General features: G+C 38.9%; 1 protein-coding gene, 1 non-coding gene and 1 pseudogene across 2 annotated transcripts; 2 read left to right on the top strand and 1 right to left on the bottom strand.

Annotated features, from left to right (window-relative positions):
• Positions 1 to 121: 121 nt before the first annotated feature.
• Positions 122 to 193, bottom strand: TRNAM-CAU (transfer RNA methionine (anticodon CAU)). The gene has a single exon. It is a non-coding gene; the product is annotated as a tRNA-Met (tRNA).
• A 3,344-nt stretch (positions 194 to 3,537) lies between these two features.
• LOC125834293 (uncharacterized) lies at positions 3,538 to 11,761 on the top strand (annotated as a pseudogene).
• Positions 11,762 to 13,915: 2,154 nt separating this feature from the next.
• Positions 13,916 to 21,701, top strand: LOC125834233 (cullin-3A-like). Its single transcript, XM_049513401.1, has 2 exons — positions 13,916 to 14,344; positions 19,487 to 21,701. Exons 1-2 carry the CDS (start codon positions 14,181 to 14,183, stop codon positions 21,525 to 21,527), a joined length of 2,205 nt encoding a protein of 734 aa, XP_049369358.1. The 5' UTR covers positions 13,916 to 14,180; the 3' UTR covers positions 21,528 to 21,701.
• Positions 21,702 to 22,636: the final 935 nt, after the last annotated feature.

Raw genomic sequence — 22,636 nt, 5'->3', positions numbered from 1 at the left:
TGCAACAGCTTGATTTGAACGCAAGTTCAAATTTTTGTTTACAAATTTATTTATTTTTAAAAAAAAAACATAGTTGGAAAAAAAATAAAAAATGCTAAGTTTAAATAAAAAATAAAGAAAGTATCAGAGCCAGGTTTCGATCCTGGGACCTGTGGGTTATGGGCCCACCACGCTTCCGCTGCGCCACTCTGATAATGTTGTTATAATGTTTCTCATCAAAAACTTTAAATAATTCGATGGATATAAATTGTAAATTTGTAATAGAGAAATTTTGTATGCTAAAAACATTCAAGGGGATTCTCTTTTTTGCATTTTTCAAATTCTTAAATAATTTTATTTTCGAAACAGATTTGACAAATAATGTCTTCAATGTGCAAATTTCTCTTTCCCAATTGATTACCTTTTGATTGCAAGATCAAGAACTCAAACACTCCAACATGATATTTATTTTTATTTTTTTGAAAAGATCATTGACCAATCAACAAGGTAAAAAAAAAATCACCTTACAATTGAAGGTAAAATTCGTCACAGATTTAAGAGGAAAAGAAATTAAGGTTTCATTTGTTTACGCTTAATAGAGGTCTAAATCTGCATGGTTCAGATCATAGTTATCAAGTTTGTTTATTTTCAAGGTCTGAATCTTAATGATTTAGTGCGTTTGTTTTTCTTATTTTACAATCACTTAATGAGTCTGAATTATTAAGATCTATAACAAAGTTTTAACATTATTAAGATGTCTATTTAAGAATTTCTTACAAATATGATTGTTACCGCTACTCAATCTTCTTTCACCCACCATGTATAACCATCATTTCAACCATAACTATTCACCACCACTTACCATCCTCACCCCAATCACAACCACTACCGTCAATCACCAAAATCAATTTTCATCACTATTAGCCATCATTTGCAATTGTACCATCAACCATTGCTACTACATCCACTAATTACTATCAATAATTACCACAATTAAGTCAACATTGTATATCGCTAACCGTTGTCATCATTCATCACAATATACAACCATTAGATATCAATATCATTTCACTACTAATTATTAGTCGCCAACAACAACAACTATAGTTAATCACTACTGTTAGCCATTATACCATAAACTACTATCCACAATCACTATCATTAGTCAACATCATCTCAAATTGACTCATACAATCACCATCGTTAATCATCACAATTGTCAATTATCATATAAAATTTTTAAAATATTTTATAGATATAATATTAGATCTATTTTATACTTAAAATATTTGTTATTTTTTAAATGAAGAAAAAAATTATATATTCAGATTTCGAGAAAACAAACAATCTAAACTATTTAATAATCAAATCTTAATGCAACATCTTACAAACTCAGATCTCTAAATCTTAATATATATCTTAATATTCTGATGAAAATTCAAATTCAAATATCTTAATCTTAATAAAAAGAAATGAGGCCTTAACATTCAATTTAATTACAACAAAAACAAATAGCTTTGAATTCAGGTATAAAAAATATGTATATAATAATTTATTTTCGAACATGCATGTACAAATCTGATATTACTAAGAAGAAATTTTCAGAGAACATAAAAATTAGCATCAGAGTCTTATTAATAACTCCCTCCGTTCTATATTAATTGATTATTTTATTTTTTACATGTATATTAAGAAATCATAAATAAGAAGATAAGTTTACTAATTTACCTTTTTAAAAACTTCTTGAGATTTTTACAAACAAATGTGAACACTTTCAAAAAAAAAATTAATTGCAAAGATAATATAGAAAAAAATTAATTAATGTTTTCTTAATTTAATAAGGTGGACAACTAATATGAAAACACGATATTTAGTAAAATGATCAACTAATATGGGATCGGAGGAGTAGGGGTGCTCGTGGTTTGGTTTGGATCGGTTATTGGTTAAAACCAAACCAATCTAGTCGGTTTTTTAAATTTCTAAAACCAAACAAATAAAAACCACCGATTTGGTTATTGTTGGTTTGGTTCGGTTTGGTTCAGTTTTTCTGATTTTTTCAATTTGAAAGTAATAAATTTTTTGAGGGCATACATATCTCGATAAACACAAATTAGTACATGAACAATCCACAAGAAAGCTACTGTCGGTTCAATTAAGCAATACTAAAGTTATCATTCCACGAACAAAGTGATTCAATTAAGAGAAAGTGTGACTATCTTATGTGATGTAGGGTAGGTAAAAACTAAAGTATGAATTTTGATGGACTTCGACCAAGAATTGTAATGGTTAAGCTAAAATTTAAGTGTTAGACTTGAGAAAATGGTAAAGTTAAATACTTAAGTTAATCAAAATTTAACAAAATATTTATATTTTATTTATGTATATAATATATAAATAATTATAAAACTTATATATCTAATTTATCGGTTCGGTTTAGTTATTTTTGTTGTTATTTTTTTAGTAAAATCAAAATCAAATCAAATAGTATCGATTTCCAAAATTTAAAACCAAACCTAATCAAACCAAACCAAATATCAAAATTTAAATCAATTTGATTCGAATTGCGATTTAGTTTGATTCTTTTAACCATAATCATGAACAACCCTACAAGTGAGTAACTGATTGCATTGAAACGAAGAAAAAATTATTGAAACTTAATACAACTTATACTATTAGTGAAGATTAATGTGAGAGAAAATAACTCTTTAATTAAAAGTTTTGAACACAAAGAAACTTAAATAAATAACTTTATGGTGACACGTATATGACAGGTGTATCCTATTTGAGGTGTAAGGTTGCAAGACCCTTAACTTGACGTTCGCTGATAATTATGACCCTTAATTTTGGTTGTACACAAATAGACACTTAAACTTGTATAAAATTGAATAAATATACATTCGCCCTACATGACAATTTTGTGTCCTACGTGGCGTCCTACATGTATTATGATTTATGCCATGTAGGACACGTGTGTCTACTTGTTCAATTTTATACAAGTTTAAGTGTCTACTTGTGCACACTCAAAGTTGGAGGGCATAGTGTAATGACCCTCCTGGTCATTTCTGTATCTTGCCTTCTGTGTGTCCTGTAGCGACCCCAAGTCATTTATGACTTGCTGGACTGACAGTTCGGTCACATGGTCGTTCGTTTTGTTATGGTGTGAGTTTTAGTGTTTTGGAGCTTATGAACCTTGAACGATCATTTTCGATCAAAAGTTCAAGAAGATGACATCGGAATCCAATTTTGACGATTCCATCAGCTCCGGAAGGGTCATTTTAGGCTAGTAGCATGGTCGGCATGACTCCCGAGGTTTTCAGTGTGAAGCGGTGCGATTAGGCGTTTTAACTTTAAGTTTAAGCCTAAGTTTGACTTTGGTCAACATTCTGAGTAAACGCGCTCGGATGAAAATTTTGTTTAGCGCGGTTAGCTCCAGAATGTCAAGTTTGGTCTAAATTGACCTTTCTTTTGTGTCTCGAGGTTTTCGATATTTTTTCCGAGCTCTTTTGTAGTTTTTGACTTAAAATGACATTTGGGTGTGGGACCCACTTTTTTGTCAAGATGACTTCGTATGGAAATTTTGACTGTGCCATTGAGTTCGGAATATCAAATTTAGTATGGTTGCATATCTCGTTTGCGTGCACGGGGTTTCGAACGAGTTCGGAGCGCCTCGTCGGAGTTTTTTTAGTTTTGAAAATTATTGCAAAAAATCTGCTATAAATGCAGAAAATCAGCAACATTTCCCAAACTTCAATCCCTCACAACTCTCTCATTTCAAGTCCAAATTCAGTGATTCAAACGTTTATTTTGTGAGGTTTTTCGCAAGGAACGCGTTGGTGAGCTCAGATAGTGATTTGGGGTCCCCGTTTGAGGTGATTTTCGTAAAATACCTGCTGCCACGACCATTTTTATGAGCTTGATTTTGGAAAATTTTGAGACTTGTTTTCTCAGCCATTCTAGGTTCGATTTCAGTGAATTTTTAGGCTATATTGAGTGGTTTTTCGAGGAGAACGTCGTGGTGTTGTCACATTTCACTGTAGACCTCCAGTTTCTGGTAAATATACTGATTCAACTGTTGTCCCATTTCTAGTTTTTGAGAAAATTTGGGTTTTGGTTGCATGTTGATATTGTGTTGTTTCCGAGCCCCGAATTGTGTCCCATTTTGGGACATGAGCTGGGGGAACCGGTTAGGACCCACTTTTGGGGTTAATTCCGGATCTAGTGTGGGTCCCACTTTCCCCGTTTTGACCCCGAAATTGGTCCGTCTCTGTTTATTGTGATTTTGGTGTCTAAACGACCGTAATAATGTTGTGACTCTATTTTTGATAGCGGGACAACATTTCGAGGACGTTCGGAAAGGGAAAGCTCCGGAGAAGTGATTTTGGAGCGCATGTGATCGGCCTACAGGTAGGCTACGGTTTCTCTTTCTTAGATTGAGCTTGAGAGTGTGAATGCATGTTGATTAGTTGGGATTTGGGTTGATAGTGAATGAATCATGCATAGGTGTTTAGAAATCATGTTTTCGGCCTATTTCAGGAATTATCGAGGAACTGTGAGCATGTTTTGTGTTATTAATTGTCTATCTTTGCTATGTGGAGTACTTGTATGCTCGATGACTATTTGTTGAAGCATTTGGGCCTTAGTTTAGGTTTGATTAGGGTTTGCCTTAGAAATACATGATTCAGATCCGATAGGCCTTAGTTTTGCCCCAACGCCGCTCAGCCGGTTTAGATCCCTGTAGATTGGTGTAGCAGACTTAAGCCTAATAGTTTGGGCCTTAGCTAGGTGATATGTTTGCTCCGATGATAGTTATCCTTATTTCCCCGATGTTACAGCTTCAAGAGTTACGTCGACGACACTAGTTCTGCTTCGCGATTTGAATTTGATTTTCGATTCGGTTCCAAGGACTTACATTGATTGGCTAGGTGTGGACGGCGATCCACAGACATTTATGAGAATAGATCGATTTGGACTCTTTCAGCAGCTACATTGGCACCTTTATAGAGCATCTAGTTAGAGTTCCGGCCTCTATTACCCAGATACTTATATAGAGCATCCGGTTAGAGTTTCGGCCTCTATTGCCCAGATACTTATATAGAGCATCCGGTTAGAGTTCCGGCCTCAAATACTTGATACTTGTGATTGGTTACTTGGGTACTTCTGGTGAGCATCCGGTTCGAGGTCCGGCCTCCGTACTGTCAGATTTTACAAATTGGGGTTGAGGTTCTGATTCGTGTTCTCCGTTCTTGGGTTCTCATATGCAATTCTCTTTAGTTATAGTTATTCTGTGTACTCGTCGGGCTTATGAGGGTCCGTTCGGGTTTTTATTTAACTTGTGCACAAGTGTACCTTCTGGGCTTATGGGGTCCAGTTAGGTGTAGTTAGCTTATAGATAGCTTCAGTTAGTTCTTTCTACACTCGTGTGCATTCCATTGTTAGTTAGATTTTCGTTCTTGACTTCGGTTTGTGTTATTCCCTCTTTTCATACTGCCTTTACTTTTCAAGTTCAGTCAGCCTATGATGCCTACTGGGTACCTGTTGTTTTGGTACTCATGCTACACTTTGCATCTATTTTGTGATACAGGTCCGGGCACTAGTAGCCAGCGTTGATCGAGCTTAGAGCAGACTGATCCGGAGACAGGCGTGAGCACACGGCGTTTTGTACTATTTCAGTCTCCATATGTATATATAGCCTTGTCTTTTACCTTTCGAGACAGTCCAATCTCTGTTGTCCACTTTAGGACTTGTACTCATTTTGTAGTAGCTCTGTACTAGTGACTTCTAAGTTCTGGGAGGGATCTTTATTTGTATATATGTTTTGGTTTGCTTCTTCCTGTTTATATTGTTATTTGCCTACTCTTGTTTAGTTTCTACCCTCAGACCCATTACTTGTTGTTCCAGGTTACGGGTTGGCTTACCTGCTGGTGGGTTATTTTATGTGCCATCATGACTTGAGAAATTGGGTCGTGACAAGTTGGTATCAGAGACCCAGGTTTATCGGTCTCACTTGTAGAGAGCTAACGTCTAGTAGAGTCCTGCGGATCGGTGCGGAGAGGTCTGTAACTTATCTTTGGGAGGCTACAGGATGTCCTTAGGAAAATTTCCTATTTGTTTCGCTTTCGTGCAGCGTGTGTCTTATTGGTTTCTGGAAATCTCACTTATTTCACTCTTTCGCGGGATGGCTCGCTCGCTCGGTGGCGCGGCCAGGGGTAGCGCACCCGGGCCTGCAGGCAGAGCCTCAGCTTGGAGTAGACGCCGACCCCGAGGTCAAGGCAAAGCCGCAGCACCAGCCCGAGAAAGGGAGAAGGAGTCTCAGGCAGCATATATACCTCCCCAACCACCACCTGCACCAACTGCAGCTACAGCTCCTGATCTTCATGCTCTGCTGACTCAGATACTAGTAGCTATTGGGGAGATGCGAGAGGCACCAGCCCCAGCACCATCTCCAGCGCCACAGGGTCAGCCTGCTGCAGCGGCACTAGAGGTTCAGCCGCCACCAGTTCATGTGGCTGTCGTGTCAGACTTAAAGGACGGGGAGATGCCACTCCACGAGCAGAAGATGCTCGGGGTATTCCAGAGGTTGGCACCGTCGATATTCTCAGGGGCGATTGGGGAGGATGCCCACGAGTTCCAGCTCACTTGTCAGGAGCAGCTACAGTCATTAGGCCTCTTGGAGTCGAGAGGAGCCGACTTCACCGCTTATCAGTTTCGTGGGCCAGCCAGGCAGTGATGGCGCTCGTATCGAGAGTCCAGACCAGCTGGATCGCCTCATGTATCTTGGAGTGAGTTCTCAGAGGCTTTCTTGGCCCGATTCATGCCACGGAGCATCAGGGATAGGCTTCGTGATTAGTTCTCCAGATTGGAACAGGGCCCTATGACTGTCTCAGAGTACGAGACGAGATTCCATGAGTTGTCTCGACATGCTACCATGATCCTACCCACAGAGGAGGAGAGAGTTCGTTGTTTTGTACGTGGGTTGCGGTACAGTCTGAGGGTCGACACAGAGCATTTAGTTTCGGCCTGCCGTTTATTTCTTGATGTAGTCAACCATGCCCGATCCATGAAGCATATTCATCGCGAGGCCCAATGGGGCAGCGATAAGAGGGCATGCTACCAGGGCAGCTACAGCGGGTCCCAAACTAGAGGGTGGGACTCCTATGATAGGCCCCGCCAGGGGTTCCAGCAGGGTCAGTCCAGTCGACCTATTCAGGCAGCATTACCTAATTCTGAGGGAGGCCAGCATCAGCAGAGTGGTCCTAGTACGGGCCAGAGTTCGAGGGGATCAGATTCCCTCCCTTCCTACCTCGGTCGGGTTACTTCAGGGCGTTCAGTTTTGAGGTGTTTTGAGTGCGGTGCACTTGACCATTGGTCCAGAGGGTGCCCCCGACGAAGGCGAGGGGCGATTGTACCAGCTCCCCTTGCACCTAGACCAATTTCAGCAGTGCCCCCTCCATTTAGAGGTGGTTGTCAGGGCCAGGATCGTCGAGATAGCCGACAGGGTACCAGAGGCAGAGCTCGGGGAGGCAGGTTAGGTAGTAGATCAGATGCATCGGGCAGAGGTGCTCAGGGCCATTTCTATGCAGCCCCGGCGAGGGCGGCGCCTGAGGCATCTGACGATGTCATTACAAGTACACTTTTATTATGCCATCAGCCTGCTACAATATTATTTGATCCCGGGTCCACATTCTCACATGTATCTGTTTAATTTGCTCCCCGATTGGGTATGAGGTCTGAGCCTTTGGTAGAGCCGATTCATGTTTCGACCCCGGTGGGTGAGTCCTTAGTAGTGGATCAGGTATTGCGATCTTGCTTAGTGACTATCCAAGGTTATGATACTAGAGTTGATCTTATTTTTCTAGATATGGTTAATTTCGATGTGATTCTGGGCATGGACTGGTTATCCCTTTATCTTAGTGATGCATGGCATTCTCCCAGTGTTGTGGCAGGGTGCTTATAGTCACACACCGACGGGGATCATCTCTTTTATGCGAGCTAGGCGGTTGGTTGCTTCTGGGTGTTTAGCTTATTTAGCCTATGTGCGAGATGTGAGTAGGGAGGGCCCTTCAGTTGACTCAGTTCTTGTGGTTAGAGAGTTTGTATTTGTGTTCCCTACAGACCTACCTGGCTTACCCCCAGATCGGGACTGATTTTTCCATAGATTTGGAACTCGACACTCGTCTTATTTCTATTCCGCCTTACCGGATGGCTCCTGCAGAGCTCAGGGAGCTCAATGTGCAGTTAGAGGATCTCTTAGGTAAAGGGTTCATCCGTCCGAGTGTGTCGCCTTGGGGTGCTCTTGTTCTGTTTGTGAAGAAGAAGGGGACTATGAGGATGTGCATTGACTACAGGCAGCTGAACAAAGTGACGGTGAAGAACCGTTACCCCATGCCTCGTATTGATGATTTGTTTGATCAACTTCAGGGTGCCACCATGTTTTCTAAGATTGATTTGAGGTCCGGGTACCATCAGCTGAGGATTAGTGCAGCAGACATCCCTAAGACTGCATTTAGGACCCATTATGGCCATTATGAGTTCTTGGTGATGTCATTTGGGTTGACTAATCCCCCTGCTGCCTTCATGGACTTGATGACACGTGTGTTCAGGCCATACCTTGATTTATTTGTTATCGTCTTCATTGATGACATACTGGTATATTCGCGGAGCCGGAGTGAGCATGAACAACATTTGAGGATAGTGCTCCAGACTTTGAGAGATCATCGGCTTTATGACAAGTTCTCAAAGTGCGAGTTTTGGCTTGAGTCTGTAGCATTCTTGGGGCACGTGTTGTCCAAGAATGGTATTGGGGTTGATCCGGTGAAGATTAAGGCTATACGTGATTGGGATAGGCCCACTTCTGTTACTGAGGTTCGTAGCTTCGTCGGGTTAGCGAGTTACTACAGACGCTTCATTAAGGGCTTTTCTACTATTGCAGCCCCGTTGACTCGATTGACTCGTGTTTATGTTCCCTTTGTTTGGTCAGAGGAGTGTGAGGCGAGCTTTTTGAGGCTTAAGGAGTTATTGACCATCGCTCATATATTGACTCTTACAGTTAAGGGCGAGGGTTTCACGGTTTATTGTGACGCATCCAGCGTTGGTTTGGGTTGTGTTTTGATGCAGCAGGGTCGGGTTATAGCTTATGCGTCGAGGCAGCTTAAGATCCATGAACGCAACTACCCCACCCATGATTTGGAGCTGGCGGCGGTAGTTTTTGCGCTTAAGATTTGGAGGCACTATCTATATGGGGTTCGTTGTGAGATCTATATTGATCACCGGAGCCTCCAGTATCTTATGAGTCAAAGAGACCTTAATTCGAGGCAACGTCGTTGGATTGAGCTCCTGAAGGACTATGACCTCTCTATTCTCTACCATCCAGGCAAGGCGAATGTAGTAGCGGACGCCTTGAGCCGGAAGGCGGGGAGTATGGGTAGTCTAGCCTTCCTTTCTGTTTCGGAGCGACCGTTGGCTTTGGACATCCAGTCCTTAGTTAACGGGATGATCAGTCTTGATATTTCAGATTCCAGGCAGGTGTTAGCCTATTTGGGAGTTCAGTCGTCTTTGCTAGATAGGATCTGTGGTTGTCAATTTGAGGATGAGTCTTTGGTGGCACTCAGAGATAGGGTGTTTGTAGGTGATGCTAAATAGGCTACCTTAGATTCGGATGGGGTTTTGAGATTCGATGGCCGGTTGTGTGTTCCGAGAGCTGGGGGTTTGATTCAGTTGATCTTGAGCGAGGCCCATGATTCCAGATACTCCATCCATCCGGGCAGGTGAAGGCTGAGCATTTGAGGCCTGGTGGCGAGTTCCAGAGATTACCCATTCCGGAGTGGAAGTGGGAGTGTATCACTATGGACTTCGTTGTGGGGTTGCCTCAGACTTCTAGAGGTGTTGACAACATTTGGGTAATCGTGGATCGATTGACCAAGTCAGCACACTTCCTTCCTGTTCATACTACTTTCAGTGCCGAGAGGTTGGCTCGTATCTACATTAGGGAGGTGGTCCGTCTTCATGGCGTGCATGTTTCTATCATTTCAGACCGGGGTTCACAGTTCACTTCCAGCTTTTGGAGGGCTTTTCAGGAGGAGTTGGGCACCCGTGTCCACCTTAGCACATCATTTCACCCACAGACGGATGGTCATTCAGAGAGTACTATTCAGATCCTTGAGGATATGTTGCGGGCCTGTGTTATGGATTTTGGAGGTCAGTGGGACCCGTTCCTGCCTTTGGCGGAGTTTGCGTACACAACAGCTACCACTCTAGTATTCAGATGTCCCCGTTTGAGGCCTTATATGGTAGGCGTTGTCGCTTTCCAGTTGGTTGGTTTGAGTCTACAGAGCCTAGGCCGCGTGGTACAAATTTGCTTCAGGAGGCCTTGGATCAGGTGCGGGTGATTCAGGATAGGCTTAGGACGGCTCAGAGTAGACATCAGGGTTACGCGGATCATAGGCGTCGGCCGTTGAGGTTTGCAATTGGTGATCGGGTATTTCTTCGAGTATCTCCCATGAAGGGCGTGATGAGATTTGGGAGGCGGGGCAAGCTTAGCCCCAGGTATATAGGCCCTTTTGAGATTTTGAGAGCAATTGGCGAGGTTGCCTATGAGTTAGCTTTACCTCCAGCACTATCGGTTATCCACCCAGTGTTTCATGTTTCGATGCTGCGACGGTATGTTCCAAATGAGTCTCATGTGCTCCAGTATGATTCGGTTGAGTTGGATGATCGTCTGACCTTTATAGAGGAGTTGGTTGTCATTCTAGTCAGAGATGTCAGACAGTTGCGGTCGAGAGCCATCCCTGTTGTTAAGGTCCGTTGGAGACACCGTCCAGTCGAGGAGGCTACCTAGGAGACCAAGCAGGAGATGCGAGAGCAGTTCCCCAGCTTATTCGATACTTCAGGTATATCCTTATTCTTACTTTCGAGGACGAAAGTCCTTTTTAGTAGTGGATAGTGTAATGACCCTCCTGGTCATTTCTGTATCTTGCCTTCTGTGTGTCATTTAGAGCATTCCTGTAGCGATCCCAAGTCATTTATGACTTGCTGGGACTGACAGTTCGGTCACCTGGTCGTTCGTTTGGTTATAATGTGAGTTTTAGTGTTTTGGAGCTTATGAACCTTGAACGATCATTTTCGATCAAAAATTCGAGAAGATGACATCGGAATCCAATTCTGACGATTCCATCAGCTCTGGAAAGGTCATTTTAAGCTAGTAGAATGGTCGACATGACTCCCGAGGTTTTCAGTGTGAGTCGGTGCGATTAGGCGTTTTAACTTTAAGTTTAAGCCTAAGTTTGACTTTGGTCAACATTCTGAGTAAACGCGCTCGGATAAAAATTCCGTTAGTGCGGTTAGCTCTATAATGTCAAGTTTGGTCTAGATTGACCTTTCTTTTGTGTCTCGAGGTTTTCGATATTTTTTCGGAACTCTTTTGTAGTTTTTGACTTAAAATGACATTTGGGTGTGGGACCCACTTTTTTGTCAAGATTACCTCGTATGAAAATTTTGATTGTGCCATTGAGTCCAGAATATCAAATTTAGTATGGTTGCATATTTCGTTTGAGTGCACGGGGTTCTGAACGAGTTCGGAGCGCCCCGTCGGAGTTTTTTTAGTTTTGGAAATTATTGCAGAAAATATGCTATAAATGTAGAAAATCAGCAACATTTCTCAAACTTCAAACCCTCACAACTCTCTCATTTCAAGTCCAAATTCAGTGATTCAAAGGTTCATTTTGTGAGGTTTTTCGCAAGGAACGCGTTGGTGAGCTCAGATAGTGATTTGGGGTCCCCGTTTTAGGTAATTTTCATAAAATACCTGCTGCCACGACCCTTTTTATGAGCTTGATTTTGGAAAATTTTGAGACTTGTTTTCTCAGCCATTCTAGGTCCGATTTCAGTGATTTTTGAGGCTATCTTGAGTGGTTTTTCGAGGATAACGTCGTGGTGTTGAGGTTCTGATTCGTGTTCTCCGTTATTGGGTTCTCATATGCAATTCTCTTTAGTGATAGTTAGTCTGTGTACCCGTCGGGCTTATGGGGGTCCGTTTGGGTTTTTATTTAACTTGCGCACAAGTGTACCTTCTGGGCTTATGGGGGTCCAGTTAGGTGTAGTTAGCTTATAGATTGCTTCAATTAGTTCTTTCTACACTCGTGTGCATTCCATTGTTAGTTAGATTTTCGTTCTTGACTTCGGTTTGTGTTATTCCTTCTTTTCATACTGCCTTTACTTTTCAAGTTTAGTCGGCCTATGATGCCTACTGGTACCTGTTGTTTTGGTACTCATGCTACGCTCTGCTTCTGTTTCGTGATGCAGGTCCGGGCACTAGTAGCCAACGTTGATCGAGCTTGGAGCAGACTGATCCGGAGATGGGAGTGAGCACACGACGTTTTGTACTATTTCAGTCTCCATCTGTATATATAGACTTTTCTTTTACCTTCCGAGACAGTCCAATCTCTGTTGTCCACTTTTGGGACTTGTACTCATTTTGTAGTAGCTCTGTACTAGTGACTTCTAAGTTCTGGGAGGGATCTTTATTTGTATATATGTTTTGGTTTGCTTCTGCCTGTTTATATTGTTATTTGCCTACTCTTGTTTAGTTTCTACCCTCATACCCATTACTTGTTGTTCCGGGTTGGCTTACCTGCTGGTGGGTTATAGTAGGTGCCATCATGACTTGAGAAATCGGGTCGTGACACATAGTTGTCTGTTGAAGCCAAGTTAAGGGTCGTGTTTATGTATTATGTCAATTCAAAATTTTCAAAATACCCCTTATCATTGTTTAAATTGGCTTAAAAATTGGTCAAAATTTAATTTTAAGTTATTTTTAATTTTTGGGAGCATTTGACAAAATTAAAAATAAATTTAAAATGACTTAAAAAAAGTTAAAAGTTAAAAATTAATATTTCCCTATTTTATATTTTTAACTTGAAAATTATTCAAATTTGATTTTTTAAAAATTATTTTTAAAAAACTATTTTTTAAAAGTTAAGTGAAATGGGCTCTAAATCTCACTTCTTAATCAAAAGAAATAGCCATTAGTTACTTACTAGTTAATTTGAGAGGTAGCTTAGAATTTATTAAGATTTATTTACTATTTAAGTATTTCATTCATTTTTAAATAAGTTGTACTTTAATTTTTTCATTTTACTTCAAAATAGTGGTTCATAATTGAAGAAGATTTTTGTTTTTTTCTTCCAATTTTATCCTTGTTTAAATAAATAAAATTTTACATAATTTTTTTTTAAAGATATCTGACTAACGGCAAGTGAAAGAAAATCCCTTTACTTTTTTAAGAGTGTATACTTTTTAAATGGATATATTCAAATTACAAAAAAAATTCTATGTGATTTTTTGAATATGCTTGTATCTATCACTTTTGCTTTATTGATTAGATTCCTCTAAAAAATATTGATATTCATATCGAAAACAAAAAATATCGTAATTCAAATTATAAAATATAGAAATGATTCAGATTGATCGGAACAAATTGATGCATCAAATAAATAAAGTTGGATGCAATGTCCATCTCATATATGAAATTGATATTTACATATAAAAATAACATTGGACATTTATTTATAGATTCATATCAAATGTTGTATCTATCTTTATTCTATTCCGAAAGCAACTCTATAACTATAAGTCTACAATAAAAGAAAATAGATAAATCTTTTTATACACTTCTATCTATCACGTATTTTGAAATAAATAGAATAATTAATTAAAATTCATGAATTAGAAGCAATGATTTTACTATAAAAATAATTGAAATTTTCTTTTATTACTATAAATATACTCTTTGATATAAATTTTTTTTTCAATGCATATACCTCTTCTTCTATTTCAAGTTTTCTTTCAAAAAATCTTTAACCCAATTGGTTGGATTACTTTTACTTATCACTCAATCTTGCTCTTTATTCTTCCTCCCCACCACCCCACCCCTACCCCCACCATTTTCATAACCCTAGTTCTCAAATTTTGTGCTTTAAAAATCTCAACTTTTTTCAAGAAAACATCATCTCATAAATCTCTGTAATCTGTTTTCTTGATTTTTCTTTATCTGGTTTGTATAAAATATACCATTAAAAGGGAAATCTTGAATCTTTAGTGCTTGTTTTGTGTTAAATTCCATCAGAATTGATAGATTCACCATTATTATAGCTTTAGTTCAGCTTTTCTTTTTCTGGTTTTTTTTTTAGATAGAAATTGGATATAGAATGAGTAGTAATCAGAAAAAGAGGAATTTTCAGATAGAGGCGTTTAAGCACAAAGTAGTGGTTGATCCGAAATATGCAGACAAGACTTGGAAAATACTGGAGCATGCTATTCATGAGATTTATAATCACAACGCCAGTGGCCTCAGCTTTGAAGAGCTTTACAGGTCTAAATTAATTTCGTTTCTTAAATTGTCTATTGATAGAGTAGGAGATTGCTTAATTGACTGCTTAACTTGTAACTTTGGATGAATCCTCTAATTCTGGATTAGTTGGGTATGCCCGCCATAAAGGTGGTTCCGCAGAATCCAGTAGCTTTGGCTGAAATTTTTTAAATCGGTGTTAAGAAATCACTAAATATGTACAAAAAAATTAAGTTTAGAACCTAGATGTTAGCACTTGAGGTCATTGTTCTACAATTCAGAATTCATAAAGTTTAAATCCTGAATCTCCGTGTCTAGTGTGAAGCACTATATCAACACCCCCTATGTAGTGTTAAATGTATGGGAATGAGCTCCGAATAGAGTGCGAATGTTTAGAGAGAATTTAAAAGCCAATTCCAACTAGCTTGTGAATGAAGCATCACGTAGTTTCTTGTTCAGTTTCCTCCCCTTGTTAGTACCTCAAGTTTCTTCAAGACTGAGAATGTGGAGAAAAAATATAGATCCAATTAATGTTTGGCGGATGTATGCAACAAGTTGTGGCGTAGTCAGAAATTTCACCAAGGGTGTTCAAACTTTGGATAGTTAATTGAAGTCCTGGGCTCCGTGTAAACTTTGCGCACACCTTTGCCATTGAGCTAATGTTTTATATTGGTTCTAAGGGTGTTCAAAATGCTACATATACCAATATAAAGTAAGATTTGACCTCTATATTGTGTAATTTTCCGGCGAAGGTGGTTTGGCTGACCACCCTGGAATTATCGTAGCTCTGCCCCTGGCATCAACCTACATTATTTGGTTGTAATGAAACTGTGGACAGGGAAATGCTTGCTTGTCTTCTTGATTGGTATCTAGGTGCTTTTTTGTCATTTTGTTTGATCTTTGTGCTTATCCTAAAAGAAAGGTTATCCGACATCTTTGTCGTGTTTGATATATCATAGATCACAGAAATCGATGTGTTATATCTTTGACAACACAAACTAGCCTCTCTGTCTCTCTATTATGATACCTTCTCTCTTCTCAATTTTAGATTTGATTGTGACAAAGACAAACAATTAATGTTATTTCTGCAATTCATTGCATGAGTCTTTTGAAGGTATTCAAACAATTCTGTCTTAAAACATAAGTGATCAATGTAGAAATTTGTGATGCACTTCTATTCTTGCTACTATTATTTCTATTTTTTGAACATCGTGTATATATGATTATATTTTTTTATTTTTTTATTTTCTTATTGGTTAAACCAAAAATCGATTAATCGAAAACTAATAATAAATATCTTACTGGTTTGAGTTCACAAACCAAAAACCGATAAATTAAACCGACCGATGCACACCAGTACCTCAATATGCCTGATTTTATATATACTATCGTTGTTGAAACTGATTAAATGATTCTAAAACTTTTACCCAGCCATTGATACTTGACCTAATCAAGTTTTCTTTCCTCATTTGTCTTTTTCATTTAAAAGATAATTCGAGCCTATAGGAGCTTAGGTGATTCATTCTGGGGTTACCTTGGCCATCTTTAACTACAACTAAGATGTGTAATTTTCTAAATGCAAGACCACATGGAAAAGTAGCCCCTAACTGCGAGGTTGTAAAATCTGCGTTATGCTGGAATTCTTTTTGTTAAAAAGAGTTCCTGAGTTCTGGAGACTAGACTAACAAAAGCCTGTTAGTTAAGCAGAGAAGGATAGAGAGGCTGACCCATTAGCAACCGAGTTTCAAACCATGTGCCAGCTAATCATAGGAGATTTATCGTTCTTTTAAAAAATTGCAAAGAACTTTGTAAGTGGAGCCAGAAAGGGTGATACGTTCTTGAAGCTTTAGACCGTAATGATGCTAGAAATACCAGCCTATAGCATTGGACAGTGGTGAAACTATATATAACAGAGTGTGGAATTAGAAAATAATCCACTAATCAGATAGAAATGAAAATGAATGGTTCAAATGCTCATAAAAGCAAAAGTTGCTTTTCCACTGGACATACTTTAACAAACTTGAGCAGTAAAATCATACTCTTTAATGACTCCGCTGTGCTGGTATAATGTTGTAGTGAAGTGAACACTAATCTTCTTCTGTTCTGTATGCTGTGCATACATAGAAAAGTTTTTTATGATTTTTCACGTAAATTAGTGTAGTACTGATTTGTCCAAACAAATTCGTTGTGGTATAGCCTTTTGTGAACCACAGACCAATCTCGAACCTTTATGGCTTTTACCATGAAGAGAATTTGAGCTTTACAAAAGACAAAACTATTTTTCCCCCTTCTATACTCTTCTTACTAATCAAGAAATTGAAATTTTTGAGTCTGATTTAACATGTGAAAATTGATTATAAGGAATATATGTCAACTTCCATGATCAGCTTGTGTAAATCGATGTTTTCTTTTCATCAAGTTGCACATCTTGTCAGATAACCTTCCTTCTTTACTGATTTTTTTGATAATAAAAGGGAGTTGGGAACTGAAATCGTTCTACTCTAATTGAGTCCAAGTTATTCCAATACTACTTCGCTCATAAATTAGTATTTTCTTGTTAAGGTCAATTTGGCAATGTGAAACTAGGGGTTGTCGCTTTACGAGTGAAGTCATGTGCTTTAGAGAAGTGTGCACTTGAAGTGCAAAGTGCTATCAACAAGAAGTGGTTAGTTTTTGGAATCTCAGTTCTGAGGATTTGAATTAATGTATGTGTTATCGTTTATTAAATGCTGAAATTAGTTGTTTTTTTATGACTGTGGTGTACGTACCAACTTTTACACACCTCGACTAATTCCATGGGATACCCGCCACCACCCACAAACAATAGAAACCAGGCAACTTTGTTCGGCTAGGACAGATGTGATGCTGGTGTTTTTGTCTGTGTTGGAATTTGAACCCGAGACCTTATGGTTCTCAACCCACTTCATTGACCACTAGGTCACACCCTTGGGTGTGCTGAAATTAGTTATATTACAACTGGATGATTATAGTGCTGAATCTATACGTGTTTAGTATTTCACTTTAAAAACACTGCACTAAACCCTAATCATGGAGACACTGTACTGAGGTAAGTGTAAATACTATATCTTATATAGATATTTTGCTTCCATGTGCGGTATCTAGATTCAGAAACTCAAAAGCTAAAAGAGTTTTGATTAGAGTCTCAATTTGTTTTTAAAAAGAGCTTTGATTAGTCTCAATTGTAGCAGGTAAGTTCTTTAATTTTTCTTTTTTGGGGAAAAACTTATGATCTTACAACCTGTTAGGTGGCCAATTATTACAAAATAAAATACAATTCCATTTCTATGGTGATGGTTGCTATCTGGATTCAGTGTCATTATTTCAGGATGCATTCTATTTTGTCGAAATGACAAGTTTTCATTCATTTGTCAAGCGGGGAGAAGTTTCAATCCATTGAAGGATGGAATCAAGAATAGACTATGAGTATGAGATGTCCTTTCTATCCTCGGCCTTCTCCTGAAAATCGCGACCAGATAACCATTGACCCTTCCCCCACCAATTCTCCTCAACTGCCCCTACTCCCCCTTGACAGTTAGTTTCCTTCCCCTCCCTTCGAATGCTCTACTAGTCTCTTTGACAAGGATTTCTTCCTACTAACTCTTTCCATTCCTCTAAATCTACCTCACCTTGATATCGTTTGCTGGCTTTTTCTCTCCTATATAAAAGTTCACAGTTTTGTGTTCCAGTCATTTATACTATTTTCATTTCATTCAAACTCCATCACCAAGCTCTGGAATGAAATGGTTCTGGTGCATCAAAATTCACTTGTGTAGTAATCCTTGAACAAGACGAGTTGGGCGTGGAGTTTGAGATTACTAAAGTGTCATAATTTTAAGCTCACAATCCATCTGCCATAAAGGTTATTCAATGTGTAATTACTAGAAAAGCTAATAAGGAAATTCCACACAGAGATGATAAGCTGACGTCTGAACATACTTATTATCTGCAAATATTTCATTATTTGTAAATCAATATTTGTTTTTCAATTGAAATTGAAATTGAAATAGAGAATTTAAAGTCAAAAAGCTAGTTTGAGGAGTATCTCCAAGTGAAATGATTTTAACCCATAAATCTACGCCCCCCCCCCCCCCCCCCTCACACACACACACACACACCCCAAGTGAAATTCATGTCCAAACACAATTCATCAGCTTCCAAATACTTTTTTCAACTTCAATGACCAAACTGGCTATGTCAATAAATCCAGGCATCTATTTTACTGCCCACCACGCCTCTACGCCCCGATGAGAATATATATCATGTTTTAATGTGACTTATATAGTGTAGGAGAAGTAATGCATAAAATATGAGCATTAAGGTCCATAGGTAGGATTACATTTTTTGAGACTCTTTTCTCGAAAAGCTAAACGATTTTAGAATTCAAAATCAGGCAGAAATCCAGCGCTTAGGAGTCGTTTGGTGTGAGGTATAAGGCATAATAATCCCAGGGATAAAATGCAGGACTATTTTATCCTATGTTTGGTTGGAGGTATTAGGCAATCCTGGGATTGTTTATTCCACCGGTTATACCTTAGTGATGGGATAAGTTATCACATATACATGGTGGAACAACTTATCCCAGATAACTTGTCCCAACCAAACGACCCCTTAGAGTATTAATAAATTGTCAGCGGCCATGGATTGCATTGGGTCAAGTTCAGCGATTCACAATTCCACTGTCTTTTGTTCTTTTTTTTCCTGCAACTTGAATAGATAATTAAACTGGAAAGGCTGTTTGGTTATGGACTGTTTTAATTTGTTACTGAGGTAAAGAAAGACAAAGATCTTTATTGGTTCTGTTCATAGAGAAATCATCAGTCTAGCAGAGAATGTGCCCCTTCTTGCTGTTAGCTTCATTCTTCCTTCTCAACTGAGGCTATTAGATGTCTTAGGGTGATCTAGACTTTCCTAAAGCCTAAATTTTAACGCTTACCATATCCTGAGCATCATCGACTCCTTTGCTTGGTCTAACTGTTGTCATTTTGTTGATATATAAAGACACCTTTACAGTCTTAATGATCTGTTGCTTTGTGGTTGTCCTGCTCCTTCTCTTCACTTTCGTTTCCAAAACTCTTTAGTTCCTTTCTTTTTTTTGCATGCTTGAATAGACTATTTTTGATATTGGGATATCTTCTGTCAATGCAGAAATGCTTATAATATGGTGTTACACAAATTTGGTGAGAAGCTGTATTCTGGACTTGTATTTACAATTACTTTCCACCTACAACGTATCTCTAAATCCATAGAGTCCGCCCAAGGTGATTTATTCTTGGAAGAGCTGAATAGGCAATGGGCAGATCATAATAAGGCATTGCAAATGATACGGGACATTCTGATGTACATGGACAGGACCTTCATTCCGAGTACCCATAAAACCCCTGTTCATGAGCTTGGGCTGAATCTTTGGCGCGATAACATAGTACGTTCGAGTAATATTCAGATGAGACTTCTGAGTACGCTTCTTGAACTTATACTCAAAGAAAGGGATGGTGAAGTAATTAACCGGGGACTGATGAGAAATATAATTAAAATGTTTATGGATTTAGGACCATCTGTGTACCAGGAAGACTTTGAAAAACCTTTCCTTGAAATATCAGCTGATTTTTACAGAGCCGAGTCTCAGAAGTTCATTGAATGTTGCGACTGTGGAGACTACCTCAAGAAAGCTGAAAAGCGTTTAACCGAAGAAATTGAGAGGGTGTCACACTACTTGGATCCGAAGACTGAAGCGAAGATCACTAATGTGGTGGAGAAAGAGATGATTGAGAACCATATGCCTAGGCTTGTCCATATGGAAAACTCAGGTTTGGTGAATATGCTTCTTGATGATAAATATGAGGATTTGAGAAGAATGTACAACTTATTCCGTAGAGTTACTAATGGCCTTGCAACAATAAGAGATGTAATGACTTCTCACATCAGAGAGATAGGTAAACAGCTCGTTACCGATCCTGAGAAGCTGAAAGATCCTGTCGAATTTGTCCAGTGTCTCTTGAATGAGAAGGATAAATATGATAACGTAATAATCTTGGCATTCAATAATGACAAGACTTTCCAAAATGCCTTAAACTCATCTTTTGAGTTCTTCATTAACCTCAATCCACGTTCTCCTGAGTTTATTTCATTATTTGTGGATGAAAAATTGCGGAAAGGCCTTAAAGGAGTCAGTGAGGAAGATGTTGAAGTTATTCTTGACAAGGTGATGATGCTCTTCCGTTACTTACAAGAAAAAGATGTATTTGAGAAGTACTATAAACAGCACTTGGCAAAGCGACTGCTTTCAGGAAAAACAGTTTCTGATGATGCTGAGAGAAGTCTGATTGTTAAGTTGAAGACAGAATGTGGTTATCAGTTCACTTCCAAATTAGAGGGCATGTTTACTGACATGAAAACCTCTCAGGACACAATGCAAGGATTTCATACAGCATATGGTACTGAATTGGGAGATGGCCCCTCATTGGTTGTCCAGGTTCTCACTACGGGATCGTGGCCTACTCAACCTGGTGTCACCTGCAATTTGCCAGCTGAATTATCAGCTCTGTGTGAGAAGTTCCGGTCATATTACCTTGGGACCCATACCGGCCGACGGTTATCCTGGCAAACTAACATGGGCACTGCTGATTTAAAAGCGACATTTGGGAAGGGCCAGAAGCATGAGCTTAATGTCTCTACTTACCAAATGTGTGTACTCATGCTCTTCAACAATGCTGATCGGCTAATGTACAAGGAGATTGAACAGGCCACGGAGATCCCTTCATCTGATCTGAAAAGGTGCTTGCAGTCCCTGGCATGTGTTAAGGGAAAGAATGTTCTCCGGAAAGAACCGATGAGTAAGGATATCGGGGAGGATGATGCCTTTTTCGTCAATGATAAGTTTACAAGCAAGTTTTACAAGGTCAAGATAGGAACTGTAGTTGCACAGAAGGAATCCGAGCCTGAAAAGCAGGAGACACGTCAGAGGGTGGAAGAAGACAGAAAGCCCCAGATTGAAGCTGCTATAGTGAGGATCATGAAATCCAGAAAGGTATTAGATCACAACAACATCATTGCTGAAGTTACAAAGCAATTGCAATCTCGTTTCTTGGCAAATCCAGGGGAGATTAAGAAACGGATTGAGTCACTTATTGAGAGAGATTTCTTGGAAAGGGATAATGCAGATAGACGATTGTATCGCTACCTTGCATAAGAAATTCTTCACCTGGACTTGTCTTTAGGAACTTTGAGCAAGTCATAATTAGCGACTTTCTTAAGCTTATTGGTAGAGTTGATATAATTAATACTGGAATATTCTCTACCCCTTATATTTCTGTACCAGTAATAGAGCTTCAGTGGATGCAGTTGTTTCTGCAGATTACATGCAAAGTATCATAATGCTTGCTAAAACATTTAATGGAATGAGCTATAACATGTCATGGTTAGCCTCAGTTGATATGTTAGCTGCAGGGGCCCTTGTTATGAAGGCTATGTCATACATTTTGCTTGTTCCAGTCCTTCATTTGATATCTAGTTTTGAGATTTCACAGAATTATAAATATTTTCAATCTATCAGGTCATTTAAAGGGTAATTAGAATAACGATTCTTTCAAGCCGTTTGATCCGGGCTGATGGCGTTTTGTGACAGCTTGTTTAGAGTCCAGCCTTCCCACTCTAGTTTTAAGTGGACGTGTGAAAGAATTAGTAGGTGTTTACACGATTTGGTTGAAACATGAAAAAGTAGAATTGAAGTTTTATGAGTAAAAACTTGGAAGAACTCTGAAAATAGTTTTTTAAAATTCAAAATTTATATTTGAAGTTTGCAGGTGAAATAATGAGCTCCAATGACATGATCATATGCTTTTGAAATAAGTTCCACTGTGAGTTGCTTGCTCAGTTGTACTTTCTGTTTCAAAGTTAAGATGTATAGATAAGCCACAAAGTGGGAAAAACGTCAAGCTTGGTGCACAAAGCATTTTGCAAGGCCCAGAGAAAGGCTACAAAGTAAAGAAGAGAAAATTGAGCTTCTCCAATTAGCTTTACATGCTACTTACTTCAACTAGTTTGGTAAATCACACTAAGCAACAAATACTCAAAGTTGTAAGGAGGGAAAGTACAACCAAAATAAGTCGACAGAACTGGGAATTCAAAAGGAATGAACATTAGGGTGAATTTTCAGATTGCTTACTTAATCAACAATAACATACTCAGCGTAACCTCATAAGTGAGGTTTAGGAAGGGTAGTGTGTACGCATCCTTGCCTCTACGTTGTGAAGGTAGAGATGTTTCCAACAGACCCTAAGGTCAAGTAAAGCATAATAA

The sequence above is a fragment of the Solanum verrucosum genome, unplaced genomic scaffold, assembly GCF_900185275.1.
Source record: "Solanum verrucosum unplaced genomic scaffold, falcon-dt-bn FXZP01000026.1, whole genome shotgun sequence".
In the NCBI taxonomy this organism is placed as follows: Eukaryota; Viridiplantae; Streptophyta; class Magnoliopsida; order Solanales; family Solanaceae; genus Solanum; species Solanum verrucosum.
This window is presented reverse-complemented; position numbering and strand designations above follow the sequence as displayed.

Coding starts and splice junctions, on each gene's coding strand:
- LOC125834233 (XM_049513401.1), top strand. CDS start 14,181: ATGAGTAGTAATCAGAAAAAGAGGAATTTTCAGATAGAGGCGTTTAAG. Junction 14,345..19,486: donor AGCTTTGAAGAGCTTTACAG/GTCTAAATTAAT, acceptor CTGTCAATGCAG/AAATGCTTATAATATGGTGT.